General features: G+C 39.1%; 1 protein-coding gene across 1 annotated transcript in view; it reads right to left on the reverse strand.

The window, feature by feature from the left end:
- LOC122814413 (zinc finger protein 729-like) overlaps positions 1-27268 on the reverse strand; it is a 1138085-nt gene that overhangs the window by 48677 nt on the left and 1062140 nt on the right. The window contains exons 7-8 of the mRNA XM_044086996.1: positions 26990-27116; positions 12259-12378 (exon numbers count right to left, since the gene is read on the reverse strand). Of these exons, the coding sequence (XP_043942931.1) occupies positions 12259-12378; positions 26990-27116 (247 nt within the window). The remainder of the gene's footprint in view (positions 1-12258; positions 12379-26989; positions 27117-27268) is intronic.

Consider the following 27268-nt stretch of genomic DNA (forward strand, 5'->3'; position numbering starts at 1 on the left):
AAAAAAAAATGGTGTCCATAATCAGGACTCCTCGGTTAAAATGTAAAATAAAAAATAAATAAATAAATAAATCATTAAAGAAGACAGGAATGGCTAAGAAGAGGCAAATTCAAACCAAGAGATGAAAAGTTAATACTGGTGGCAGAAGACAGTGGGCTACGTACATGTTGGTTTACAAAGTCCACTGAACATGTGGGAGAAACAGACAAATGTAGGTTTTGCAAAATAGAATTGGAAAACAGTTGCACATCTCTTTGCTGGTTGCGGCATACTGATGGTGAAAGGACTGTATACTGAAAAGCATAATAATGTGGTGAGACTGTGGCACTGGGAATTGTGCAAACATTATGGTACTGAAGTGGCTGAAAAACATTGAAAACATGAGCCACAAAGCATCACAGAAAATGATTAACTCTACATCACATGTGATCATCCAATACCAACAGCTCAAAAGACAGATGCTAGAAAACCGGAGATAGTGGTCCAAGAAAAGAAGACAAAAGTAGCACTGATCATTGAAATTGCCACACTCAGTGACTACAGTCTCCTGCATACAGAGAGACACAAAGTCATAAAATATCAGGGTTTGCAAGCAGAAATGACAGCAATGTGAAAGAAAGATACACAGATAGTTTTAATAGTAGTTGGAGCAATGGGACTTATAAAAAATAGTCTACAATTATATTTAGATATGCTACCAATACATGTAACTGTACAAATTGCAGAAGGGGTCATTACTGGGCACATTGTGGTTGCTGCGAACAGCACTTTTGGCTGACATCAAAGAGCAAAACAATACTAATTTTATGAACTTTAATCATACTTTGACTTAGGAATGGGGTCCATTCCCATCATGGTATTAGAAACCCAAGAGTTGGAGAAATTAAATAGCAAAGCTACATACATGTTGGTTTACATTTATTTAGTTTACTCCTGGTTTAATTTCTCCAAGTCTTTTGGGTTTCTAATACCATGATAGGTATGGACTTAATATTAAAGTTCATGAAATTAGAATTGTTTCAATCTTTGATGTTAGCCAAAAGTGCTCTTCACAGACAATGTGCCCTGAATTAACTCCTCCTGCAATTCATATGGAGTTACAGTACATGTATTGGTAGCATATCTAAATATTACTGTAAACTGTTTTTATGAGACCCATTGCTCCAGCTACTAACTGCAACTATTTTGGTATGTTTCTTCCACATTGCTCTCGTTTCTCCCTGCAATTCCTGGTATTTTATGATTTTGTATCTCTGTAAGACAATATAATCACTGGGAATTGCAATTTCAATTATCAATGCTACTTTAGTCTTCTTTTCATGGACAACTATATCTGTTTTTCTTGTATTAATCTTCTGAACGGTTAAGTAATGGGTGATCCCAGGTGATATTAACTTCATCATTCTCTATAATGCTATGTGGCCCATGTTTCCAGTGCTTCTCAGCTACTTCAATATTATAATGTTTGCACAATCCCAAATGCAATAGTCTTGCCACATTATAATGCCTTTCAGTATACAGGTCCTCTGCCACTAATATATCCCACCCAGCAACAAGATGTGCAACTGTTTCCAATTCTGTTTTACAAAACCCGCATTTGTCTCTTTCTCTCACATGTTGGGACTTTGTAAACCAACTTGTACATAATTCACTCTCCTGGGACACTAATATTAACCTTACATCTTTTGGTTTAAATTTACATTTCCTTAACCATTTATGAATCAAATTCTGATCAACATGAGGTTGGTTCCAGTACTTTTTTGTACCTACCAGAATATTCATGCCTTTTCCACATTTCTTTTCTTCTCATCCAACACTTCTCATTAAATTCTTTTTTTTTTTCTTTTTTTGGAACTTTTAGTTTTTGTTTGATTTTTGTCTCCTCCTGGTTTGATTTTCAATCCAACTTGACATTGATACGATTCTCCTAAACTAAGCAGGGAAGTCATCTTAGACTTGTTCTCTTCATGTTTAAAAACTTTCACTATGTTTGGATCTGATGAAGTCAGCAGATACGTATGCAGTCCTACAATTGCAGATCTATACATATAATCATTTTCATGGAGGCCCATACCTCCTTCAAAATGAGGACTATATTAACTTGGTATTCACTTATTTTTATACACCATTTGATAAGTGTGAAGCATTTTTCTTGTTTTCCTGTCCAAGTGACCCAACACCTTTTGTGGCCAATCAATCATCCCAAAATTGAAAATTAGAACAGAAAAAAACAAACTGTTTTATAGCTTGGACTTTGTTCCTAGATATCAGTGCTGATTTCAGTATTAATTGTAGTCTTCTAAAATATTCCTTACCAAGTATTATTCACATTTGTTAATGTTTTATTGCTGATCCTTCATCAATTCACAAATATTTATATACTCCCTTTTGCTGAAGTTCTTTTACATCACATTCCTGTCCCAGACTGCTGTTTTTTGGCACTGCAGCATTTCTGCTTTAAAGGCTGCCTTTGCACATTTATCAAGAACAAATGACAATGTTATATCATCTGAAAAAAGTTGTGACCACTTGCAGTTGTGCTTTCAGTCACTCACCTGATAAGCAATACAGTTTTAAATCATCTATAAAAATAAGATGAAAAGTCATTACAGTTTGTTTTCTGAGAGCCAAATTGTAGTCATGTCATAATCTGTTAAGTAGGCAACTTAATGGGTTAAGGGGAAGACAAAAGAGCAGTGGTGACATCGGAAGGGAATATATAACAACGTAAAATGTTTTAGGGCTGAAGACACATGGCAACAAAACATTTTTAAGAGAGACTTATGGGAGATACGGTGTGATATGGAAGAAAAAGTTAAAAATAGAAATGTTAAGGGATATGGCAGGTGATGTTACAGCATGTGGACATTAATAAACATTAAGTAAGTTAAAGTAAGAAACAGACAGAAAGGCTAAACGTGTTTTGTACAGGTTATGGAGACAGAGCCATAGGGGCTTTTTGAATAAGTGCAAAAAATAAAGTAAGTACCGTGGATTTTAAAAATGATACTTAATACTATAAGGAAATGTAGGTAAAGAGGAAAATAATTAAGCAGAGTAACAGAAAATAAAATGAATACATGGAAAATAATTATGTGGAAAACTGTATGATACAGGAAATTGGTAACTTTTGAAAAGTTATACTACATGAAAAAATACATTTACTATAGTCCCTTTCCTTTTCAATGAATGTGACATGAACTTTCACATTTACTTGACCTACCATGAGGTCAGGCATGTGCGAACACATTACAAGGTACCATCTGAAAGTCGGAATATTAGGAGTGCAGTACCCCTTTGTGCTGTCCTGCACAGTCAGTAATAGAAAATGAAGCAAAGCACCTGGTGTACAGCCCAAACCCTCAACCGTATGGTCTTCCATCATCAAATGCTACAGTAATACCTGTTAACACACTACCAATGCATACTAAGAAAGAAGACATCTGTCAAGCTCAGTCACCCATTCCAAAAGCAGAATGCTGTACCATATGGTATCTATAACCATTTTTCTAGTAATTTAGTATAAGTGCAACTGAGTGGAATTTGTTAAAGCAATGACTTTTTTTTTTTTTTTTAACAGATGTGATGATGAGAGGTATTGCCAGCTATACCAGGAGAAGTAGGGCAGTGATATGCAACACACACCAGCAAGCTAGCTGGAATTTAGTAAAGAATTATATTATTTGAATATCAAACTGATTTGCACAGATGCTTGTGTTGAACATGTGCCATCAGCATGCCCTGCTGGACAGAAAAAGACATTTACATGCATTATTGTAACTGTTTACATGAATATGTTTTAACAGAGGATACTGGAAGGGAACAGGTTAATCTCAATCCACAACTTTGAAACTAGTATAAAATTAAATTACCTGGGATGGGCCATAAGGCTTGTATCTTACAGTTCTCAATGCAGCCAAATAAAGTCTGTACTAGGAAGCTTTCTGTATTGTCTTTAGGGTAAACTAATTGCTACTCTGGAAGGGAGGATGTTTCAAATTATTTGACAGACATCTTAGTTCATAATTATTTTTGTTTGCCCCCTGTTGCCCCTTCTACTTCTCTTGCCCCTCTAGGGACTTATCCATGTGGTCACTGTTGTGAATGTAGGTATATTGTGAGGACTTTTTCATTTATTAATGGTGTTCCTTTTTACGCTTATGATTTTTATAACTGTGACACAGAAGAGATTATATATGCTTTACGGTGTCCATGTGGCTTAACCTAAATGGAGAAAGTAAAAGAAAACTTAAAAAGTACAGTTGTGTACACTTACCATAAATGTAGATGTTCAAGAGTATTCACTGTTGCAGTCATTACATTTCGGTAATCTGCTGGCAGGTTGCCCTCAGTCGGCCTGATTAACAATGTCGTGGGTCCTGCGTCAGTTGCTGTCCCTTCTTCCATGATGTCAGGTCGTCAGGGGTATAAAACATGCAGCCGACGCCATTACTTCAGTTTTTCTTGACTCAGATGTCAGGTGCCCCCCTTATTGGGAGCAAATAAAATTAAAAACACAAAAGTATACCTCCAGCCAAAAGCAAATACACCACTAAAGTTTTTAAGCATAGTAAAAGAAAGTAGAGGTATAGCCAGAGAAAAGTATGAGGCACATGTAACCAGGACTGCAACAGTGAATACGTCTACATTTATTGTAAGTGTACACAACTGTACTATGTTCTTCGTGTTTCACTGTTGCAGTCATTACATTTGGGTAGATTACAAAAGCTATGGTTGGGAGGAGGAATTTATACAGCATTAGGACCAGCTATAAGGCCCTGCAAGACAGCAGTGGCAAAGCCAGCTCTGGATTTAGAGAAGATGGGTAAATGATGATGCTTGGTGATAGTATGTACAGAACTCCAGGTAGCAGCTTCTAGAATATCCCTGGTAGGAACACCTCTGAGAAAGGCTGCAGAAGTAGCTGTAGCCCTGGTGGAGTAAGATCTGATCCCCTGGGGGATAGGTTTTCCATGGTGCTTATAGTGGAAATGAATGCAATGGCTTATCCATTTAGAAATGGTTTGTTTTGAAATAGCCTTCCCCTCTGCCCCAGCAGCAAATGCTACTAGCAATTGTTCAGATTTTCTTCGAAATATAGTCCTGCCCAAGTAGAATCTAAGTTGTCTGTGCACATCCAAGGAATGCAGAATCCATTCCCCTTTGTTCTGTGGATTGGGAAAGAAAGTTGGCAAATGAATGGACTGATTATGAGCCACACTGGAAACCACCTTGGGCATGAAGTATGGATTGGTCCTCAGAGATACCCTGTCCGCATGAAAGATGATGAAAGGCTCCACTGCCATAAAGGCCTGTAATTCAGATATCCTTCTAACTGAAGTGATTGCTAAAAGGAAGGATGTTTTCCAAGAAAGAAAATTTAAGTCTGCAGTAGCAGCTGTCTCAAAAGGAGGTAGAGTGAGCTTCTCCTTAAGGTGCCAGGCAGGGGTAGGAGCTCTCCTGGGTGGTCTCAAGTTCTTTGCCCCTCTGAGATACTGCTTGAGCAGGGGATGAGAGAAGAGGGGTGGCTCTGTGTTATAGTGAGCTGAAATAGCTGAAGTGTGGATTTTAATAGAGGGAAAAAGACAGACCCTTGTGAAGCATCTCAGTTAAGTATTGCAAAATCTGAAGTAAATTGGGTGCTGCTGTGTTCATCCCTAAAGATTGGTTACAGGCAGAGAATCTTTTCCACTTGTCCGCATAAGATTTTCTAGTACTAGGTCTTCTCGCCCCCAAAATGACATCCATCACAGGTTTTCTGAGGGATAATAAGGGTGAATTTAAGTGATTAGCCAGGCTGCAAGGTTCAATGTTGGAAGCTGAGGGTACAGAATTTGGTTCTCCTGCTGAGACAGCAAGGAAGGGGTCTTAGGCAGGTGCATCGGAGATATTTGTAACACACTGTGCAGGAGTGGGTACCAGTGTTGGTGTGGCCAGTCTGGAGCAATCAAAATCATTCTTGGTTTGTCCTGTTTGACTTTTAGCAGAACTTTGGAGAGCAGAGGGAGAAAGGCGTAGACTGATAGATTTTTCCAGCTGAATGACAGAGCATCCACTTTCCAGGCTTCTGTGTGGGGAGTCCTTGTGCAAAACTTGTCCAACTGGTAGTTCTGGGGGGAGGCAAATAGATCTATGTTTGGGTTCCCCCATTTGCTTGTCAACATGTTGAAAATCCAAGGTTCCAGTTTCCACTCGTGTGGGTCCATGAGAATTCTGCTTAGTCCATCTGCCAGTGTATTCAATTTTCCTGACAGGAATTGAGCTTGTAGGTGCACTTGGTAGCTCAAGGCTGTGTTCCACAATGCCATGGCTAGTATGCAGAGGGGGTAGGAATGTGTACCCCCCCTGCTTGTCTATGTACCACATAACCGTGGTGTTGTCCGTCTTTACCATTAGTTGTCCTGGAAGAATGTAGTACTTGAAAGCTGTCCGAGCATTCTGTACAGCGAACATTTATTTTTGATTGATATGTAGGTGCATTTGATTTGGGTTCCATTTGCCCTGAATGCACTTCCCTGCCAGGTGAGCCCCCCATGCATAGTCTGATGCATCTGTAGTTAGGGTTTGGGTGGCAGGGGGTAGTGTGAATGGCAGTCCCTTGCTTTGGTGGCAGACCTCTGCCCACCATAGGAACTCCAGGCGTAGGCAAGGTATGATAGGAATCATTGTTTCCAGGCTGTGACAATGTTGACTCCACAGACGTTTTAAGTACCACTGTAGTTTCCTCATATGCAGTCTTGCATACAGAATTAGAAGAATGCAGGAGGCCATGAACCCCAAGGCTTGCAGTATTTGTCTTGCAGATAGTAGGGTTTTTGTGGCCACTTGGTTGAAGTAAATTACCAAATGAATTTGCTTCTCTGGCATGAGGAAAGCCATCTGGGTAGTTGTATTCAAGCTTGCGCCCAGGAATGTAATCTGTTGAGTGGGTACCAGCTGTGATTTCTTTTTGTTTATGGTGTACCCCAGACAAGTTAGAACCTTTTTTACAAACCCCAGATGATTTAGAAGTATGCCCTGGTTTTCTGCTTGAAAGACAATTGTCCAGGTATGGATATATTTGAATATTCATTTGCCTGCAAAATGCAATAACTGGAGCCAGGCACTTTGTGAATACCCTGGGCACAGTAGAAAAGCCAAAGGGCAGTGCAGAGAACTGATAATGCAAGTAGCCTGCTTTGAAGCATAGGTATATTCTGAAAGATTTCCTGAGTGGGATGTGCAGGCATGCTTCTTTTAAATCTAGAGTTGCCAACCAGGCATCTTTGCCTAGCATAGGAAGTAACTGGTGAAGAGTCAGCATTTTGAATTTTGGAATGTCCAGAAAGGTGTTTAGAGTAGACAGGTCCAGAATTGGATGCCATGATTTGTCTTTTCTGGGTACCAGGAAAAGCCTGGAATAGAAACCATGTCCCTTTTCCTCTTCTGGCACTGGTTGAATAGCCCCCATGTTTAAGAGGGAAAGTACTTGTTTTTGCGCCTCTGCCCACTGATTTGGGGGAAGGTCTGGCCACCCGTCTGGTGTTGGCAATGTGTGGAAATGAAATCTGTATCCTGGGACACTATATTTAAAACCCATTTGTCCTGGGTTATGAGTTCCCAGTTTTTTGCATGAAGAGCAATCTTTCCCCCCAAAGGGGCAGCTAAAAGGTAAGTGCTTGGTAATTTTAAAGGAAAGTCATTGAGACCGTTTACCATACGAGGGGTTTCTTGTTATTTCCAGATTTGCAAGTGGAGGCCCCCCCATTGCTTAGTTCTGAGAGTCCCCTGGGACTGAAATCTGATGTTTTTGCCGTGTCTGGGTTTGGCTTGAGAGGATCTGGAAGGAGCTGGAAAAGACAAATTCTTAGTAGGCCAGTGTATACTAAATCTTGGAGGTTGTACTTGTAAGAAATCTTTAACAGTTTGCATAAATTTAGCTTTGTCTTCCATCTTTTTTAGAACTTCTTCAGCCTTATTGCCAAATAGGTGGTCCTGATTTAAAGGAGCATCCAACAATTTCGCTTTAACATGATCAGGCAGAGATTGCTCCTTAAGCCAAGCATGCCTTCTAAGCACAAACCCAGTAACAGCAGCTCTGCAGGAGGCCTCTAAAGAATCAAAAACATATTGCAAAGTACGTTTTCCAACTTGTTCAGCAGAATGCAATAAATCCTGTAAATCTTTATTTTTCACACAGTCAGAAATCAACATCATTTTCTGTTTAAGCAGTCCAATAATATGCTGTTAATATTTTAACATATGAAATTGGCAGTTTAAAGCCCCAATTGCCACGGTTGCAGAAGTATAAACCTTTTTACCCCATCTATCCAGCGCCCTGGAGTCTCTATCAGAAGGGGTAGGATTTTTAACAGTAGAAGCCTTAATGCCCTTGGGCCCCTGAGAAATGGTTTGAAAAGGAACTCGTGGGACTTAGGAACCCTGTAGTATCGGTCAGGTTTACTAGGAGCCAGAGGCAGGGAGTCAGGGGCCAGACTGGATTCCGAAAACACATCATCAACAACGTCTGGTACAGAAGGTATAGCCAAAGGCCTACGCTGAGGTAGAAGAAGGAAATCCCCAAGCCTCTTTTTTGAATCAGAAAATTCTTGACTTTCCCAGTGGAAATGCTCCCTTAAGGTATGTAATGTTTCCCCAAAAGAAAAATCCTTAGGAGGGGAAGCAGAGGGAATGGAATCCTCTGCATCAGAATCCTCATAGGTAGGTATGGACAAATCCAGGTCATTAGAAGAGTCAGAAGAAACAGAATCCTGATCAGAAGATTAATAATCAAGTTCAGCCCTAGGCCTCTTAGGAGGGGGGGGGGTTGACTACCCCTGATTAGAGTAATTAGATCTTCAGCCATTTTGAGCATTTGTTTTTTAGGCACAGGGGCCTGAACATGTGGCCTGGGCGTCCTTTTTTAGACATAGATCAACATTTAGGCCTTAGTAATGAAGATGGAGTCGATTTAATATGCAAGTCTGTAGGCCTGAATACACCCTCAGAAGCCAGTGCCTGCACTGCGGTTCTGGACCCATCCAAGGTAGAGACATCCACGGGTTCCATAGGTGAAGCATCTCGCAGCATACTGGACTCAGAATGGGTCTCAGTAGAGGCCTGTGAATCAGAAGTAGCGGGCATCAGGGGCTGTGAAAGCACCTCACTGAGTACCGTCAAACTGGCGGCTAGCTTACGAGAAGCATTGTCGGCAATTATGGACCTTGGCGGCCTGTCTCTGTCTTTATCTTTGTGTTTTTTCGGAATCTTGGTAGTCGGATGGCTAACCGACGACATTTCTGGATAATTAAAAAGAGAACCAAAATATTTAGAGGCAAAAATGTACAGATGGCGGATAGTGCACTGATTAAATAAAGCACAAAACCGACAGCAAGGTACATCGTGGTCAGAGATTAACAATACTTTGGTATCATGGGAGTTGCATTTATTTTTACATGCAATGATTTATTATTATTATATAACTGGGTTGCACCATAAGGGTTTGTTTTTAAATCTGGCATTGTATTTACTTTGGAGTGTACAGATGTATCGATGCAGCTGTTCATAGAATTTAGCTGTAAAGTATTCTATGTAAGCAGTAGGGTCATTAAATACGGAGAGAGTTTTGAATTTAGCCAAGTCATCACTCATTTCTAATTGATGTACGTTATTTTGAGGATGCTTCTGGCTTTAGTTTTATGATGAATGTGACAAATATGTGGACTGATTTGACCAGTCAGGAAGCTAGAACTGATAGGGTGCAAAGTGTTGTCCTATATTGCTGAAAACCATTTTTGAGAATTTTTTGCCCTTCATTGCGGTGTTGACCAGTTGGTCCAGGGAGTTTGTACTGAAGAAATCCAGAAATCTCTGGGTATACACATTTTAGGATGTCTACGTCTCCCAGTCTGAGGAAGGATAGTTGAAGCCCCTGAGGAAAATGGTGTTTTCTTTAATGCATAGGGCCTCCATACACATTAAGTAGGAGGTGTGTGGGTTGTTACAGACACAGAGGGGGTTGTATTATTTGCTATGACATGGTAAGAGGTTTTGTTAATGGTAATTTGGACATGGAGGAGTTCCAGGTCGTTGTCTTGTCTAATGTGTCTGGAGTTCAAATGGTTTCTTATGGATATGGAGGCATCACCACCTATAGTGCCTTCATGTAATGCAGTGAATATATATGTATGGAAATAGTTGAAACCCTACACTGCTAGGGTGCACTAATTGACCTTGAATTAGGTCTCACTGACAGGGCATGTATCTATGATTTTCAGGGTGAGACGTGCTTGTAGGGAGTGAAGTTTTTCATCATGACACCTGGCATGGACAGCAGCAATACCTTTAAGTTTTCCTGATTCCGTTTTGTTATGTTGGAAGGTTTAGAAGACTAACATAGCCTACAAAAGGCACTACAAGGGTGGGTAAGGATTTAGGTACTGTACAAAATCCTTGTGGGACAACTGCAGACCACCCTTGGCAAAGCAGTTTGGTCCATCTCCCATATCTCCCCCAAGAAGATAACCTTTTGAATGACACCAGAAGCTAAGCCAATTACTGATCTCAATAATTTATTTTTCATACTGCTACATCTTTCTTGGTGATGGTAGAATGCTGCTCAAGGCTAGGCTCATACCTATCTTGGACACCATCATATCTTTCTTCATATAGTCCAGTGAGGTACAGCTCAGGTTACTTACACCTACATGCACAATGGCTGACTACTTGTGCAAAGACACAATGTGGTGAATCCTGATATCTGATATGCAACTGATCATAATCCTTTCCTTGCTCAAACCGGTGAGTGATACATTGGTATGTTTCACTATGGAGCCACTATGATTAGGATGTTTTATTGTGCAAAGATCTTCCTTATGGGCTTTTGAGGTGAGATACTGTTACTCTTAGGTAATGTTTCACAGTAAGTACTTCTTGTGCTGTGTGTTTGTGATGCTGCTGAGGGAGCCTGTTTTTGAGGTTACATTTAAGACATATTCTTGGTTTAGTTAGGTTACTTTTAAGAGTCTAGGTAGGTCTATGTGTTTCATCTGTGCTGCATATGACTGGTGTTGTGTACTACTGACAACCTGCTTGTAGTTTGCATTGACTTCATGTGAAAACTTTTCCTAAATTGTCTTTATATAAGTACATCTCTCACACTGTATCTGAGTATTAGGTGTTCATGACATGGGAATTTACATGGGTTCACCTGAGGCAAAAAAATGTTTTTATTTGTGCTTTCTGAAGCAAGCAGAAGAAAGACTGCAAAGGCAAAACATTATATATAACAAATTGAAAACTGTATGTAGGAATTCTAAAATAATAAGCAGTATTTATACGGAGTTCCACATGATCACCCGATAGTAACACTGAGGTCATTAATGTTGGGATATTCTAACAACACATTCTGTACATTTAACTCAGAGGCTGCATCACTGAAACAGTGGCTAATCTCCAGTGTATTAGTGACATATGTGCCATCTGATTTCAATGTCACTCAGTATAAAGTTAATGAAGAGAGGAAAATCTTCCCAAGTTAGTGCTGGTTTCCCTAATAGTGACTAAGTGTAAAGTGGATGAAGCTGTAGCTGGTGATCATAAATGGAGGATTTGCACCTCATAAATCTTATTTTCTCTAAGAGAATCATTACTAACACTGCTTCTGTTACAGAGCTGGCAATGATTCACTGTGTTTTACAGTTTTCACTTGTCTCTGTGATTGTGTGACAGTGGAGTTAGTATTACGAGTAAGTATGGGGGCATGAAGTCCATTACATAGGGTGTACAGGGGCTTGTCCTATGGGGAAAAAAAACAAACTTCTGATTATGTTTTCCATCTGGAAATGTACATGACCAGTTATGTTAGTCTGGTTGGAGATATGTACAAATATAACAATGTCTTATAGTGGAAGCATCAGTAACCCATATATGTGATGAAGTCAATAGCAATCAGTCTTTTACAAGTGTTCACAGAGTACAAATTCTGCATTTTTATACTAGTTTACACAAAACTGTAAAAGCACTCTTTTCTATAATGTCCACGTCTTCCACACACTAACTGCTGGTCAAGTGCCACAGTCACGGGAATAATCCTTTTTGTTTTAAAAAGATCTTAGTTTTTCATATTTACATTAACATATCTTATCAGAATTTTCCTTGTTGTGTCGCACCATTTAGTCCTCTAACATCATGCACGTTTTCACTTTTCCTAAAATATTTAAAACATCAGTTAAAAAGAACAAATTTATGTAAAATACAATTAATAAATTATTTACATACTGTTGACATTGTCTTCAAAATGATCCTTCTGCTTCGTGATATTTATTCCTGTCACAATATCCTTTGGAACTTCATCTGCTTTAAAAAGCCGTAATAACTTCTCTGGAGGAATTTTGTATCCTGCATATAAAAATATAAACATAATTACTAATTAGTCTATGACAACTGGACAAGGATCACTTTAGTAGGGGAATGAAGACAAAAAAATGCAAACTGAAAGAGTATATTAACAGGATAATGTACGATGTTTGTCATACAGACCCTGAACGTTACTGCAGATGGTAACAGAACTAGATTAGTCATCACAGATGCAATGGGGAAGCAAATGACAACATCCTTAGATATTACTAATCCTTAACAAGTCAGTGCTAACCATATGGTTGGAAATGACAACATCCAACATCCTTAGATATTACTAATCCTTAACAAGTCAGTGCTAACCATATGGTTGGAAATGACAACATCCTTAGATATTACTAATCCTTAACAAGTCAGTGCTAACCATATGGTTGGAAATGACAACATCCTTAGATATTACTAATCCTTAACAAGTCAGTGCTAACCATATGGTTGGAAATGACAACATCCTTAGATATTACTAATCCTTAACAAGTCAGTGCTAACCATATGGTTGGAAATGACAACATCCTTAGGTATTACTAATCCTTAACCAGTCAGTGCTAACCATATGGTTGGAAATGACAACATCCTTAGGTATTACTAATCCTTAACAAGTCAGTGTTAACCATATGGTTGGAAATGAACACAGAAATGCCGGGGGGGGGGGATTAACAGAAAATACAGTAGAGGAGAAATGCACAGCAGAAATAGGAAGTTGTATCATGCAGTTATTAGAAAGAAAACAAAAGAGGCAAACAGAAATAAATGAGTTAAGAGTTTAGGGACCATGTAAAAGGATGGAGTAGGAGAAGAGTAGTAAGAAAAGGTATATTCTAAATATCAGACCAAATATACGAGCAATATAATTTATCCGACATGAAGCTATAACAGAGGGAATGAGTGAGGATACAGAGAGAGGTATACTACTTTGTTACTACATAGTTGCATGGAAGGGGGAGTTTCTATGCAAATAACTATGCAAAGCAGCTGATGAAGATAGTGAAGGAACACAAAGGAAGGGATGGCAGGTCGTGACTGGAATAAGACAAACATGATGATGTGGTTAATACAGGAAAACATAAGTCAGATAAGTAGTACTATAGGAAGACCTGCAATTAGGTAAGCAGTAGGAGGGTGCCTTGGGGTGGGGAAGGGGTTGTAGGTGCAAAATGGGAATACAGACGCTAAACAAAATTAACAGCAAAATATTCAAAGATGTATTGCAATGGGAGATATTGATATCAATTAGTTAGGTAACACCACATGAACATGACTGATGGAGGTAAAGTTCCTGACTAGTTTCTTGTACTATGTCACTGCAGCTTAATTACATATATTGTTTTTTTTTTTTTTTTTTTAAGGAATGAAAGTGACTTTTTTTTTTTTTTTTTTTAAGGAATGAAAAGTGACTCACTGAAGTGTGTTTTTGTGCTTTAAACTGAAAGATCTGAGATGGGTTAAGTGCTTAAGGTACAGAGTGGGGAACAGACAGGACAGAAATTGTAAAATAGTTAATAAAGTAAACAGCTTATAAAGCTACAGGACACTGATTGTTGGCAACTATACTTTATGAACAGCAGAATGTAACTGTTCTTTTTATTTAATTATATTCGAATATTGTTGATCCTGTTTTTTGGCAAACTGAACAAATCAAGCCATGCAGACACAATAAAAATAAGGACATAATTTCCAAGGCTAATATTCCATATCTGTATTTTTAAATGCAGTTATGTTAACTCTAGTCTGTATTCAAGATTTTGTATTTTTTTTTAATTAACTCATTAATGCCTACCAGCAATTAATTAATTAGATGACACATTCTTGGTTGCCAATAGGCAAGACAGCTACTGCCTTGTGCTGAAAGCAGAAAGGAAAACTAAATGTGGGAACATCTTTCAACTAAGCAAGAAAATCATAACTTTGAATTGTAACTTTCTCTGATTAATCTGCTTAACTGAGGAACTGAATACTGCAAATTCAGTACAGCCGCTAATTTGTAGTACAGCAAAAGTGCTCTGCATGGTCTGCTTTTCCAGCAGTGTTAGCTTAAATGGGACAAGGCAGTCCATGCAACTAGCACTGCAGGTTTGATTAACCGTATTATTAACACAGCTGACGTTAATGAGTAACTTTGCCCAAAACTATAGCAGTTCTGCACATTTTTTGGAAATAGTTCAAAATAGATTCCCAGATATTCCAAGGTTAGTCTTTTCACCATTCACACCTTCCTAATATCCCCCATCTTATGCTGTAACTTCAGGAGGGTCATACCAGCCAATCCCAGAGTAAATTTGTGGATACCTATCCAGACTTAATTTAAAAGGAAGATAATGAATCTCACTTAACTAATAAAGTTTGGGAGGTACTGAGTTCTAAACCTAATTCTCTACTTTGTTTTACTTATCTATTAATGAAACTTTAGGTCTGTGGTTTTAGCAATGGTGAAATATTGGACTGCAGAGAAACAGGAAGTCTAGGACAACATGGACTCTGTGGCAAGTGAAACAGAACTCCCACTACAAGTTTATAACACACTGAATAAAAGGACAGAGCTTGCAGTCTCTCTTGATAGTTTATGGATTTCAGGCCTCTGCTCTCTTTTGCTAGGAACCTTTCAGATCTTTCAGATGACATGTTAAGTAAGATGCATTCTGAAGGAGGCATTGTATTCAATAATTAGTCTGACTAATGCCACATACAGGGGAGTGTTTCCAGTTTAAACCTTAAAGATATTACACTAGTAATTAGCTGTACTAAAAAGAAAGAATTCCTGACTACTGTTATCATATTATGGTCAAAAGAGACAGTTATTCATCTAAGTTTGTAGGCCCCTGACTATGTTTTTGTTTTCTAGTGGCGTGTTGCCTATACAATACGATGGAGGACAAAAGTGATGAGATTACACTTTTTATCAGCTAGTTTACACACACTTTTAGTACATCACAAATTTAGTAGGGAGAGGTCAATATTAGGGTGTGACTTGACAAGACCCTATCTGCTGTCATTTGCAAACTTTGTTAACCAGAGGTCTTGTCTCTCTCTCTCCTTGAGGCACAACTAGTCACTTTTATTCTTTCTGCTGGGGCACCTGCTGCCCACATTACATGGGTTCTGTCTTTCAGCCAGTTTGTTGCCCACCTTACCACATATGGAATTCTTTTCAAAGAATTTAGCTCCTGTATGATGCCAGCATGGGGAATGGCATCAAAGACCTTGGCAGATCAAAGTATGTCACATGTACTACACAGTCACTGTCTACAGCTTTAGTAACCATTTTGAAGAAGATTACCAGATTGAATAGATACAAATTACCATTCACATAGCCAAACTGTTGGATAAAGTCTAAGGTTCTTGATATCACTACTAGAGACAATGGAATTAAACATCAAATCTTCTGAATCATCACAGCGTATAGAAGATGAAAAATACTGCAAAACAATTTTGAGTCCTAGGCACCACTGTAAATATTTGTAATATTTTATTTTCATTTTGAAATAAAAATTATTGCAAATGTTATATTAATTTGACGTTTAATTTAGAAATTAATTTGACCTTTTACAATTAATACTGTCTGGCAATAAATAACTAATAACAATATTTAAAAAGTCCTGATATCACAATTTATTAGGTCAGTTCTAATGCATGCTGTGGTTTTACAGATGAGTCTTCTAGGTCTGATAGGTCTGTAATTTCCAAGGTCAGTTGTATGGTCACCCTTACTGGGTGGCATCAACACTGTGGTCCACTGCTCATTAGGGGCAAAACAGTAGCTGAACTTGGGCTAAACAGTTAAAGGACAGTGTGCCTGCAAGGGCATGTTTACCACCATTAATTAAGCAAACCAAGGATTCTGTCAAGTGCCATGGATGAAGTATTTTGTCCTTGTTTAGCATTTTCAGTAAACTATCTTTTGAGATAAACTGGAGCAATCAGGGATTTAGATACATCAGGGCTGTACATTAAAGTCTCAGAATTGAGGTCAACAATACATTTGTTTGCAGGATACTGTTAGTGCCTACTGGATCAGCATAGAAGACATCATTATGAATACATTCAGAGCAGTGTAAGGTATTCTTTCTTAGTTTTCTAACACAGCTGAAGGATTTATAATTATCTTTGGCTACAGATGACAACCTAAAGTTCATGGTCTCATTTAGTAGACCTGATAATGTTATTTAGTAATTTTTTGCACCTATTGAATAATTTAAGGAGTTTTTCTTTTGTTGTATAAATTTATGGTGGTGGACCAACGGGCTTGGTGTTTTTGAATTTTCCCTTGATACTTGAGTCTGGTAGGACCTGCTAGCTCAAAGGATTTTTGTACATTTTTGTAAATGGATATAGAATTTTCTAGTAAGTCTTACTGCTGTATTAAGCTCAGTGGAAGAGCAGTCACAAGTGAATTTCAATATTTTGTCACATAGTAGCTTAAGGTCAGTGTGACTGTGGTCTTCAGTGGGGCTTGCAGTAGGGACTTTCAGGATTTTAAAGGAGGTCACAAATTTGTTGTCAGACATCAATGGGGAATAAGATACCAGAGAAGTGCAAGAGGCCGTCATTTTGTATCAGGTAAAGAATGATGTGTTTTCTACAAGGTTTATTTACCAACTGCTTAACAGAATTCTTGTTTATTAAGTCTAGGAGTTTTTGAATACATCCTCCATTGGAGGTACATGTGTCCCAGTTTACTGAAGGGTAGCTGAAGGCACCCAGAGTAATGAAGTATGTTTTAACAGGGACATCATTTAAAATGTTAAGGAATATTACATGCTGACTGTGACACAAATAAGATGCGTTTGTATTAACCCATTAGTTGCTAATTATTCCTATCCAGAGTGATCTGTAGTTCAATGAGTTTAGTTTGTGGGTCCTTAGGGATCTGCCTGCAGGCAATATCATCATCAAATCCTTTTTCCCCATTTTCAACAAGTGGATGAGTGTCATGTCAACTGCCACCATCTTTCTCTCTCTCAATTCAGTACCACTTTCTTACTTTGACAGTGATGCCTGGCTATCACAGGTTGCCTCTCTCAAAATCCAGCCATGTTTTGTTGCACATCCCAGTTTCATCTTCCTTTCAGCGCCATTCCCCAATCATTTTCACCAAACTGTCTTTAATTGGAGCTACTCTGACTTCTGCTCTGATGTCAACATTTTATTCGTCTGTCCCACAGTGTGCATCCTACCACTTGTTTCAGGTACTTTGTGTCTATTACCTTTAGCTTCCTCAACTGCTTTGCCTTCACTGCCCAGGTTTCTGTACCACATGGTAGTACTGGTTACACTACTGTTTGCTACACTTAACTTTTCAACTTCTGTGTCACTCTTCTGTCATACACTATGCCTGACACTCTCAGCTAGATGGTTTGCAGCTCCTCTGATTCTAGCGTTGATCTCCTCATTCAGACTTACATTTCCATAAACTACCCTCAAGAAAATGTTAAACATTGTTGCCATGAAAATGGTCTGGTCTGTACTCAGTTTAATCTGATATGTCTTCGGAAAATAGTAGGGGAAAGGAATGTAAAACTGAAGGTTTTGTTCAGAGTCTGGCTGTAATGCAATATTGTCTGCATACATAAACTTTGTTGATGTGTCTCATTCAAACTGTTTCTTAATGTAGTCCCATGACCAATACGAATAGCAGTGATCCATGATGCACACCCACTGCTACCGGAAACCCTGAATCTGAACATTTAGTACTTATGTCAGAGGATGCTTGTACATAGTCTGCATTACCTGTACCAATATTTCTGTGACTTCAAACCATCTCAGGACTGTGTAAATCACCTTTACTGTGATGTTGTCAAATGCTTTCTCCAAGTTTAGGACTGCTCAGTTGGACTATTTCCTTATCTCTAGCTTCCTCTACAAAATCTATCTCACTGCAGACATTGGTTCAGTTGTGCTGTATCCTGATCTGAAGCCAAACCTTTCAACAGACATTGGCTCAGTTGTGTTGTGTCCTGATCTGAAGTCAAGTTGCTTATTTCCCAACTTTGTGTATTAGTTTATCAGTCGCCCTCTCTAGCACGTTCATGCAATGTGACAGGGATATGATACCTCTATACTGCCCACAGTTCTGAATATCACCTTTTTGTACACTAGCCCTAAAATGCGTATTCTCCAGTAATCTGGGATACACCTTTCTCTCCTTACTGCTATGAGTAGCCTCTGTAGTCACTTCTCCTCTTTCTTAGCCAACATCTTGATCATATCTGCAGTGACTTCATCTAGGCCTGATGTTTTCCCTGACAATTTTCCTTAGTGCTGTTCTTACTCCCAAATTTAGGGTGGGCTCTTCTTCCTCTTTCATCATAGACTTTGTATGGGCATGTGGCAGTACACTCTTTGCTGTGTTTTCTTAATTCTGAAGCTACTGGAAACACTCCTTCCATCTGCCTTGGTTGTCTTGGACACTAGTGAACAGGTTGTTGTTGACATCACTTATGAATAATGACTTATGTCCAACATATTGGATACTTTAATAGGGCAAAGAAAACAACTGAAGATGATAAAATACCAACCAATGTGCTGGGCAACAAAGTAAATGTTAAAATCAAAAGTTGTTGGTAATAAAATGTAAACCAAGGAAGCTATAGAGAAGCTTCCCAGGACACAGGCTTCCAATCAACTAGTCAGACCACAGACTAGATATATGCATTTGTGAATATTAAGTTGAGTGTTCCTAACAGTAAAAATGCTACATTTTTACCTTAACCCCTTAAAGGTAAACTCCACCCCTTCAGTGCACCTAATATTGGCTCTATTTTATATAGTCGAACGCTTAAAAGTTCGAGTCACTAAAGATCAAACTTTTAAATGTTCGAATATCTTAAAAATTACTATTTAAATAAAAGTAAAGAGTTTAAGTAGGGGGGCAAGCCCCCTTGCGCCCCCCCCACACCCACCACTACTTAAATATACCAACTCCGAGATCGCACTTCAGTGTGCTACGGTGCAGAAATGGAAAATTTCCCATTTCCTACACTGTAGCGCGATCTTGAAGTTGGTATATTTAACTAGCGGGGGGTGTGGGGGTGCAGGGGGGCACAGCCCCCCCTGCATACACCCTTTAGTTTCATTTTTTTTAGTTTTTTTTTAAATTTTTTTAATATATTCTAACATTTAAATGTTCGATCACTAAAGTTTGATCTTTAGTGATTCGAACATTTATGTGTTTGAATATATAAAATAGACCCCATAACATTATGCCAATGTTATTACTTCTTCCTATATTATCACTTAGGTATTGCTTTATGTTTAGGATCCTTTCAGTAAGTTTATCCCCCCCCCTCGAGTTCTACCTGTTGCCCTTCCACAGATCATTAAGGTCTCCATCATCCCCCCAGTCAAATTGTCCATTGTTTCAGAAAGTGAGTAAACAATTCTGCTGGGCTGGTACACAAACATCACATACCAGAACTGTAGACAATTCATAAATGTGGCTGAACTTCCAGAATTACACAATTCCCTTTTTTTAACCTTCAACATTTACTTTTAACAGTAGCTGCTACAATGACAAGCCTTTTAAGCATTATATTTCTGAAGTACTAGCCCCTTCTGTAGTATTACTTTGAGGTATCCTTCAAACTAGCAGAAAGAGGGAAGGGGAGAGGCAGCCCAAGACAATACCTTCCTTACTCATATTTATGTTCAGTCCTATTACATTTCAAACTATTTGTCCTTACGGTTTGAATTCTTACAGTTTGAATAAATAACTTCTACCATTAGTCAAATATAATTCAGAAAAAGTGACTTACTTATTCTTCTCTTTCTTGGTCATGAACTCTTTCATCAGAGATTCCTTGTAAACTCGGACAGCTTCTCAGGCTGAAACCTTTTGAAAGTTCTGCATGCTCAGCAATTCCACTTAAGGATTTGTTTCCCATTCTGAGGCTTCCTAACAATACAGCTCTAACTTCCCAATTGTTACATTTCTTAATGAAATGCACAGCTGACAAGATGTACAACTCTACCTGCTTCTAACATAGTCCTCCTTTGTTTTAGCAGAATAAGAACAAATAAATAGTTTGCATCCAACGTATAATTATCCTAATCATATTACCATTTATTTGGCTGGCAGTATTACATTTCTGTTCTCAGCATTCATTAGCATTTCTCCACAAATGTTCCTACAATGGACTCCTGCATGTGATCAGGCCTCTCAGCAAACCTTTTCAATTGTCTCCTCCTTTCAACTAAAGGAGGTCTTCAGGCTCAATGAATCCTCTCACATTTTAAAGATGATATCAGTGTCTATTTTCTAAACTTTTTTGAGCGTTTTTTATTTCTTCTTATGACTAAGCATTTTGAAATTTACAGGAGAAACTAAGTCAGATGTTTCTGAAAGTATATAAAGTACAGTTGTGTACACTTACCATAAATGTAGATGTTCGAGTGTATTCACTGTTGCAGCCATTACATTTGGGTAATCTGCTTACAGGTTGCCCTCAGTCGGCTTGATTAACAAAGTCTTGGGTCCTGTATTGGTTGCTGTGCGTTCTTTCATGACATCAGTTTGTCAGGGGTATAAAACATGCAGCCGACGCCATTACATCAGTCTTCCTTGCCGTGCGGTGCGCGAAGCAGAAGCAGTTTGCAAGTGCCGGTCGGCCGACTCCTGAAATTTTCATTTTTAAGTTTCAGAATCAAAGTCTTGACTGCAACAGTGAAACACGAAGAACATCATATTGTTTTTGATACTGATAAATGTTTCTAGCAAATAAAAATTGCCTTTAAAGAACCCATTTATGTTTTTCTCTTAAATTTGGATTTCAGCATCAAGGTAGCATAAAGGGGTAAATCCCCAACAATGGTGCAGGCTACTGGGGTTCAATTAGCTTCTTAGGCATCTGAGGAATGGCAGGAGAAGGAGCATGCTTACCTTGAGGAGGGGGCCCCCCTGCTGCTCCTTACATTAGATCCTTAGTGTAGGCTGGGGACACAAGTGGGCATTGTCCTAAGTGGGAATATTCAGACAACATTGGTTGAGTCACCACAGATACATAATATGTTGCACATTCCCATTACATGTCTACCCACTGGACAGTTAAAACAGAGCTAGATAATACGACTAAAGTTGAATAATGACCAGCCCAGCACAAGCTATAGTGACCTGTGCACACTTATGAGGTTTGGGAAGAAAATTAAAGAAATCTGCAAGGTGTCTCCAGCCTCTGACTAGGTGATGCTCAGGACAGAGGCCACTACAAAGCCTGCATTAAAATCCACTTATACTATTATGCAGTATGAGTACGACTATGCCCTCAGAAACTCTGAAGGTCTGGATGTTCGACAATGTATTTTATGCCTTACTGCTCTGAAAGATGACAAGAGGATCAATTACTGAAACCCAGACATCTGCCCCGGACCCAACAAGAAGTTATAGCCAGTTCTGTGTACAATTCAGACATTATGATTGCAACAGAAGATGGCTACGTAATGCAGTTCACAAAGAAGTATTCCAAGTTGCTTTGCGCATTTTACAATAGTTCTGCAATTCCAGAATAATGAGGATGCAGCAAATGCAACTAGTCATTTTCCACTAGAAACAGCCTCAACAATTATAGTTCCTTTTTTGTGCATATTTAATATGTCTAGTTAAGTAATCCATCCAGCGTCACAAAACTGATTACTAGTCTTGAAAGCCAGATGGGTGACTGTTTAAACTGAGTAAAGAACACGAGGTCAGTTACTTTCAACAGACAACTCCAAACCCCACTCAGCAGTTATAGTTACTTCTGTGTGCACTTCAGACAACTTTGTTTAAAAATGGTGATTATGTGTTGTATTTCAGTTTTGACAGCTTCCATGCAGAAAGCAGCCATACAATACAGTATTCCAAGTTGCTTCACAGAAATTACATTATTTCTGCAAATGCACATTAGTCTTGTAAAACAGATATTGACTCTTTAAACTGAGAAAACAGCAAAATGATCACTTACTAGCTCCCACCCCTGTCTAGCAGGTATAGATAAAATGACTGCCATGTATTCCATTTCAGCTTTGAGCAATGGACTATTTTACTATGTGGCTACTGTTTCCAAGTTGCTTCACATAAATCACAGTAATCCTGCATTGAGTAACAATCATGCAAAGCCATACAGTGACCCTAAACTGAGAAAGCAAGAGGGTAAGTTACTTACTAAACAGAGCTACCACCTCACCCAGCAGTTACAGATAAACATGACAGCAAATCTGTGCAACAAGAGTTGACTAGCAAGGTGCACACAGCAGTACTATGTGCTAATGAACATATAATAAACCAAGCTAATGCACCGATTCAGAAATGTTTAAATATCATGCCTCTGAGCTGTGCCTACTGTATATTTGAACATGAATAAATGCCAGTGTTCAGGCCAAGTAAATCACTGAATTATGTTAAGGGTTGTGGCAGCCATAGCAATTGTGTGCCTGCCTGATGTTCTCATTGCAGATGCTATGCATGGTGGTGCACAATGCCATCTCTGGAGACGATGAATCATCAGATCACACATATCATGTCATGCCTTCCATGATAACAACATATTGGACTGGTCCTGCATTGCAATCACACCAAGTAACAGAATGTGGGCACGTGTCAGTCTTTTTTGCAGCCCCATGGGATTCTTGTAGTACATATCCTAGTGGATACCACTATATGTATTGCTTTGGCATATTAGCCATACCGACTTTTCAGTGACCTTTTGGGAACACACTAAGGGTATCCCAGGCTTCTGTCTCCAAAATATTCCATTATTAACACCATGCTTCATGTGTAGTTTCCACACACCCTAGAAGACAGCCAAGACTATGTGGGAGTTCTATGACATAGCCTGTTTTCTTAAGGTATTAGGGGCAATAGACTGAACTCACCTGCGGAAGAGGGAAGGAGGTATGTGAACAACAAAAGGTTTCACTCCCTAAACTCCAGGTGGTTTGTAATGCACAAGGTATCATCTACAATGTGTGTGCTGGCTACTCAGGTAGTTACCTCAACTCTCACATACGGCACACTTGTGACCTGTACCAGCTGTTTCTGAGGGCTGACTTCACTCACTTCTATCTTGCTGGGGATGCTGGACATGCACTGGAACCTTGGTTTAATAAGTCTACACAATCAGACAGACCAGGGTGACATTCATGTACTATCACAATACAAAAACATTACAGAACATGCATTTGGACTGTTAAAGGCATACTTTTACTGTCTTGATTTGCCCAGTTGTTGCGTTGCAAGAAGCCATGGTGGTGATACAGCAGTAGCATTGTTGCCTCACAGCAAGAGGTTCTCCTGTTCGATTCTCGGCTGGAGTGCCTTCTGTGTGGAGTCTGCATGTCCTTCCCGCGGTCGAATGGCCTCTGAAAGACATGCGTGAATGGGCGTGCCTTTGTTGAAGGTTGGGTGTTGGGCTGGCAACTCGGCACCATAAAAATCGACTGCCAATCATTAGCGGACCGAAGTTCTGCTGTGGCGACCCCTAACTGGGAAAAATCCGAAAAGACAAACAAACTAATGCTAAAGAACTGACCGTGTTATGTAATATTAAACAATGTTATAATAAGGAAGCAGTTACAGCAGGATGGCCTCTCATAGGTACAGTAGTTCCTAGCAGGACAGGCAGCAGAGGCTGAGACAGGCAAGGAATCAGAGGGGGAAGGCAGCAGCATGGGATGATCATGCCAGATGTAGGTGGGCACAGTATGCCATGGCACAAGCAAGGAAGTAGTACACTGCACATAGCTTTGCCACATAACTGTACAAAAGTTAAGCAGACACTGTAGTAAAACTGATGCATACAAAAATATGACTGTGGTTACCCATACACAGGCTATCTGCACTGTGCATCAGACACAGGCAACCCAAGTTACTATGTACAAAGGGCAAGGCATAGTTATAATATGTTTTGCACAGGTGGTGAAGTGCATGTCTTTCACTGGGAAGTGTGTGTGAACTGAGGACCCTCCATAAATAACATAATTCCAACAGAACAACAAATCAGGGAAATGTTATCTCACAGTTATTTCTAACAGATGATTAGCAGCTAAACAGATTCATCCAGGCAAGAAGAACATGGGAACAAACTGCCCAATACAATCTGCATCAAACCAGCAAACAGATAATCACTAGATTCAAAATTTTTAACAAAAAAAAAAAAAAAAACAAGCTTTTAATGCCATCCTAGCACAGCAGAGCAAATATTAATCTAAATGAATGTCTGTACACTCAAAACTAGGAGAAAACCGTTAGAAGCACACAGACATTTAATAACGACAGAGCAACATGGAGCTAAAATAGTCCATCTTAACAGCTTACACAAATGTTATAGAAGATGACAGGTCTTTCTTAATGCTTGCTTAACATTTTACACAGCAGACATTTATGGTGTTAAAAACAATGCAGGTAAACATACGATAACATAGAATAGCATTTTATTTTAAAAAGCTGTAAATAAACTGCACCTTTCAGGCTTGGGTTTGTTTCACAGATTTCAAACTGTGTGATTTTGAGAAATTACTTTAATGAAGCCAAAGTTTCTTTATCTATAAAATGAGGTACAGACCTCTAACTGGTCACATCCTCACAGGAGACTGCCTGATCACAATATGTTATCCATGGGGTACACGAGGATAAAAAGGGACATTAACTACCTAACCAACAAAACAGCCTATCTAAGAGGTGGCTATTTTATGCAGAAAAGGAACAGATGGTCAAAAATGTCATGCAGTACAGGTAAAGAGTTTAAAAACTGAAAAGAAGCATGATATTATAATGCAATATACACCTACAGTAGCAGAACAAGAATGTTAAATCAGAGAAAGAAGTGCTAATGCTTGAGAAGAATCATTGTAGACAAGAACGAGATGGATCACTCATTTATTTAATTCACATTTGTTAACTGGGCTAGGCCAACTGAGTTTGCAAACAAACCCATTTTCAGTGGAGACCAGAGGGGAAAACCCCAGCAAACATAAGTAAAGATACAGTGACAAAATACAAATATTAAATAACAATCACAATACAAAATAGTTGTAAAAAAGAAAAGGTTATTAACTATTTGCATTGCATTGATTGTAAGCAAACTGTTTTCAGTGGAGACCCAAGGGGAAAGAGCCCCAGCAAACATAAGCAAAGATTTAGGCTCCTTTTCAAAACAGGGAAAGGAGAGGTTGGATCTAATATGGAGATGGGAGTTTGTTCCAATTTAATGAGACAGAGTGTTTGTAAAGTAGTTTGGCAATATTCCTTTTGGGTTTATAAACTGAGAGAAGATGCTGATCAGCACTCCGGAGAGGCCGGGGGGAGAGGAGAATAACATGGGAGGTGAAAGCAGGGCAGGCAGAGGGGTTGCTGCTGAGTATGGAAAAGGTAGTGTGGAGCTGCAATTGTAGGAGAAGATGCAGAAATTCCAACCACTGAAGTTTGTTTAGAGACAGGCAGTGATGCGATGAGAGTGGCTGGTTTAGCATAAACCTGGCAATTTTGTTGTACGTTTGTTCCAGTTTCTGCATTGAGATAGTTTGGATATTGGTAAGGATCGAGAAAGCATATAGAAGACTAGGTAAGGGAAATGCCTGTGCAAGAGTGCATTTAGTGGCAGTAGTGAGGAATTTTTTGTTCCTATAAAGTAGTCCAAGTTTTTGGTGTTTTTTTTTTTTTGATGGCCTGTTGTATGTGCAAGTCAAATTTTAGTTGCTCATCAATTATTACCCGAAGGAGTTTGGTGTGTGAGGGAGGGGAGGTAGTGGTACCATCTAGGGAGGAAAGAGAAAAGTTGGATTTAAGGTGAGAGAGTGTCTGAGGTAGGAAGAGAAGGAGCTGTTTTCTTCGGGTTAAGGATTAGTTGATTATTTTCTGAGCCATTTTTTAACAGAGATAAAGGAATTCTGTGTTAGTGTTGTGCAGTTCAGAAATAGTATTGGAGGTAGATAAGAGAGAAGACTCTTCTGCATATTATATTACAGATGAGAGACTGCAGGATGAATGTAGGTTGTTGGTAAAAATGTTGAAAAGGAGCGGTCCACGTATGGAGCCTTGGGGTACTCCTGTTTGAACAGCAAAGAAGGGTGAGAAAGCCTGCTGCCATCTAACAGCTTCTTTTGTGCCAGTAAGGTAGGATTGGAACCAGCCAAGAGTAAAAGGATCATTGAGCGGGAGAGCTTTTAGGAAAGACCAGTTGATGGCAGAGAGCCTATAATTTGTTTCAGGGGAAAAGTTAGTCAGTTTCCTACAATGTCTGTAGAGATGGTGCTTAGAGAGAGGAGGAGAGTGCCTTAAGACAGAGACGGAAGAATGGTCACTAATAGTATCAGGGAAGTTAGAAGTGTTATAAAGGTTGTTTGGAGAGTTGGTCAAGATCCAGTAAATTGTGGAACCAGTAGCATTTTTACTATAGTGGGTAGGGATGGTGATCAGTTGTGAGAATCCATACAGGTCAATGGAGACAGATGTTAATTATGTCAGAACCCTTTGGAATAAGAATAGAGACAGAGAAAGAGAGAGAGATGCCATATCCCCTTCACCAAACAAGAGTGAAGTGCACCGTTCTGAATTATTCAAGCACATTTTCATATTATACTTATAACTTTCAGAATAATGACCTCACTTCATAAGCCAGCTCTCACTTACCAACGGAAACACAGGTTTCGTAGTTCTGTACCATCACGTCCCTGTACAGTTCCTTATCTTGTTTCCTTAACATTTCCCACTCCTCTTCTGTGAAAGTAACAGTGACATCTTCAAAGGTTTCTGGTACCTGAAAGGAGAAAAATCCTCTTCAGTGTTTATTATATTCAACATATAATGTGCGGTCCTTCAGCAGAGACAGCACTATATTTACTTTCTTAATTTACTGGGTAGGGGGGCCTTTCAGCCACATGCTTGGTACAGAAAAAATAAAGTTATAGA

This window comes from Protopterus annectens, chromosome 10.part0 (assembly GCF_019279795.1).
Source record: "Protopterus annectens isolate FY-2018-M chromosome 10.part0, PAN1.0, whole genome shotgun sequence".
Lineage (NCBI taxonomy): Eukaryota > Metazoa > Chordata > Ceratodontiformes > Protopteridae > Protopterus > Protopterus annectens.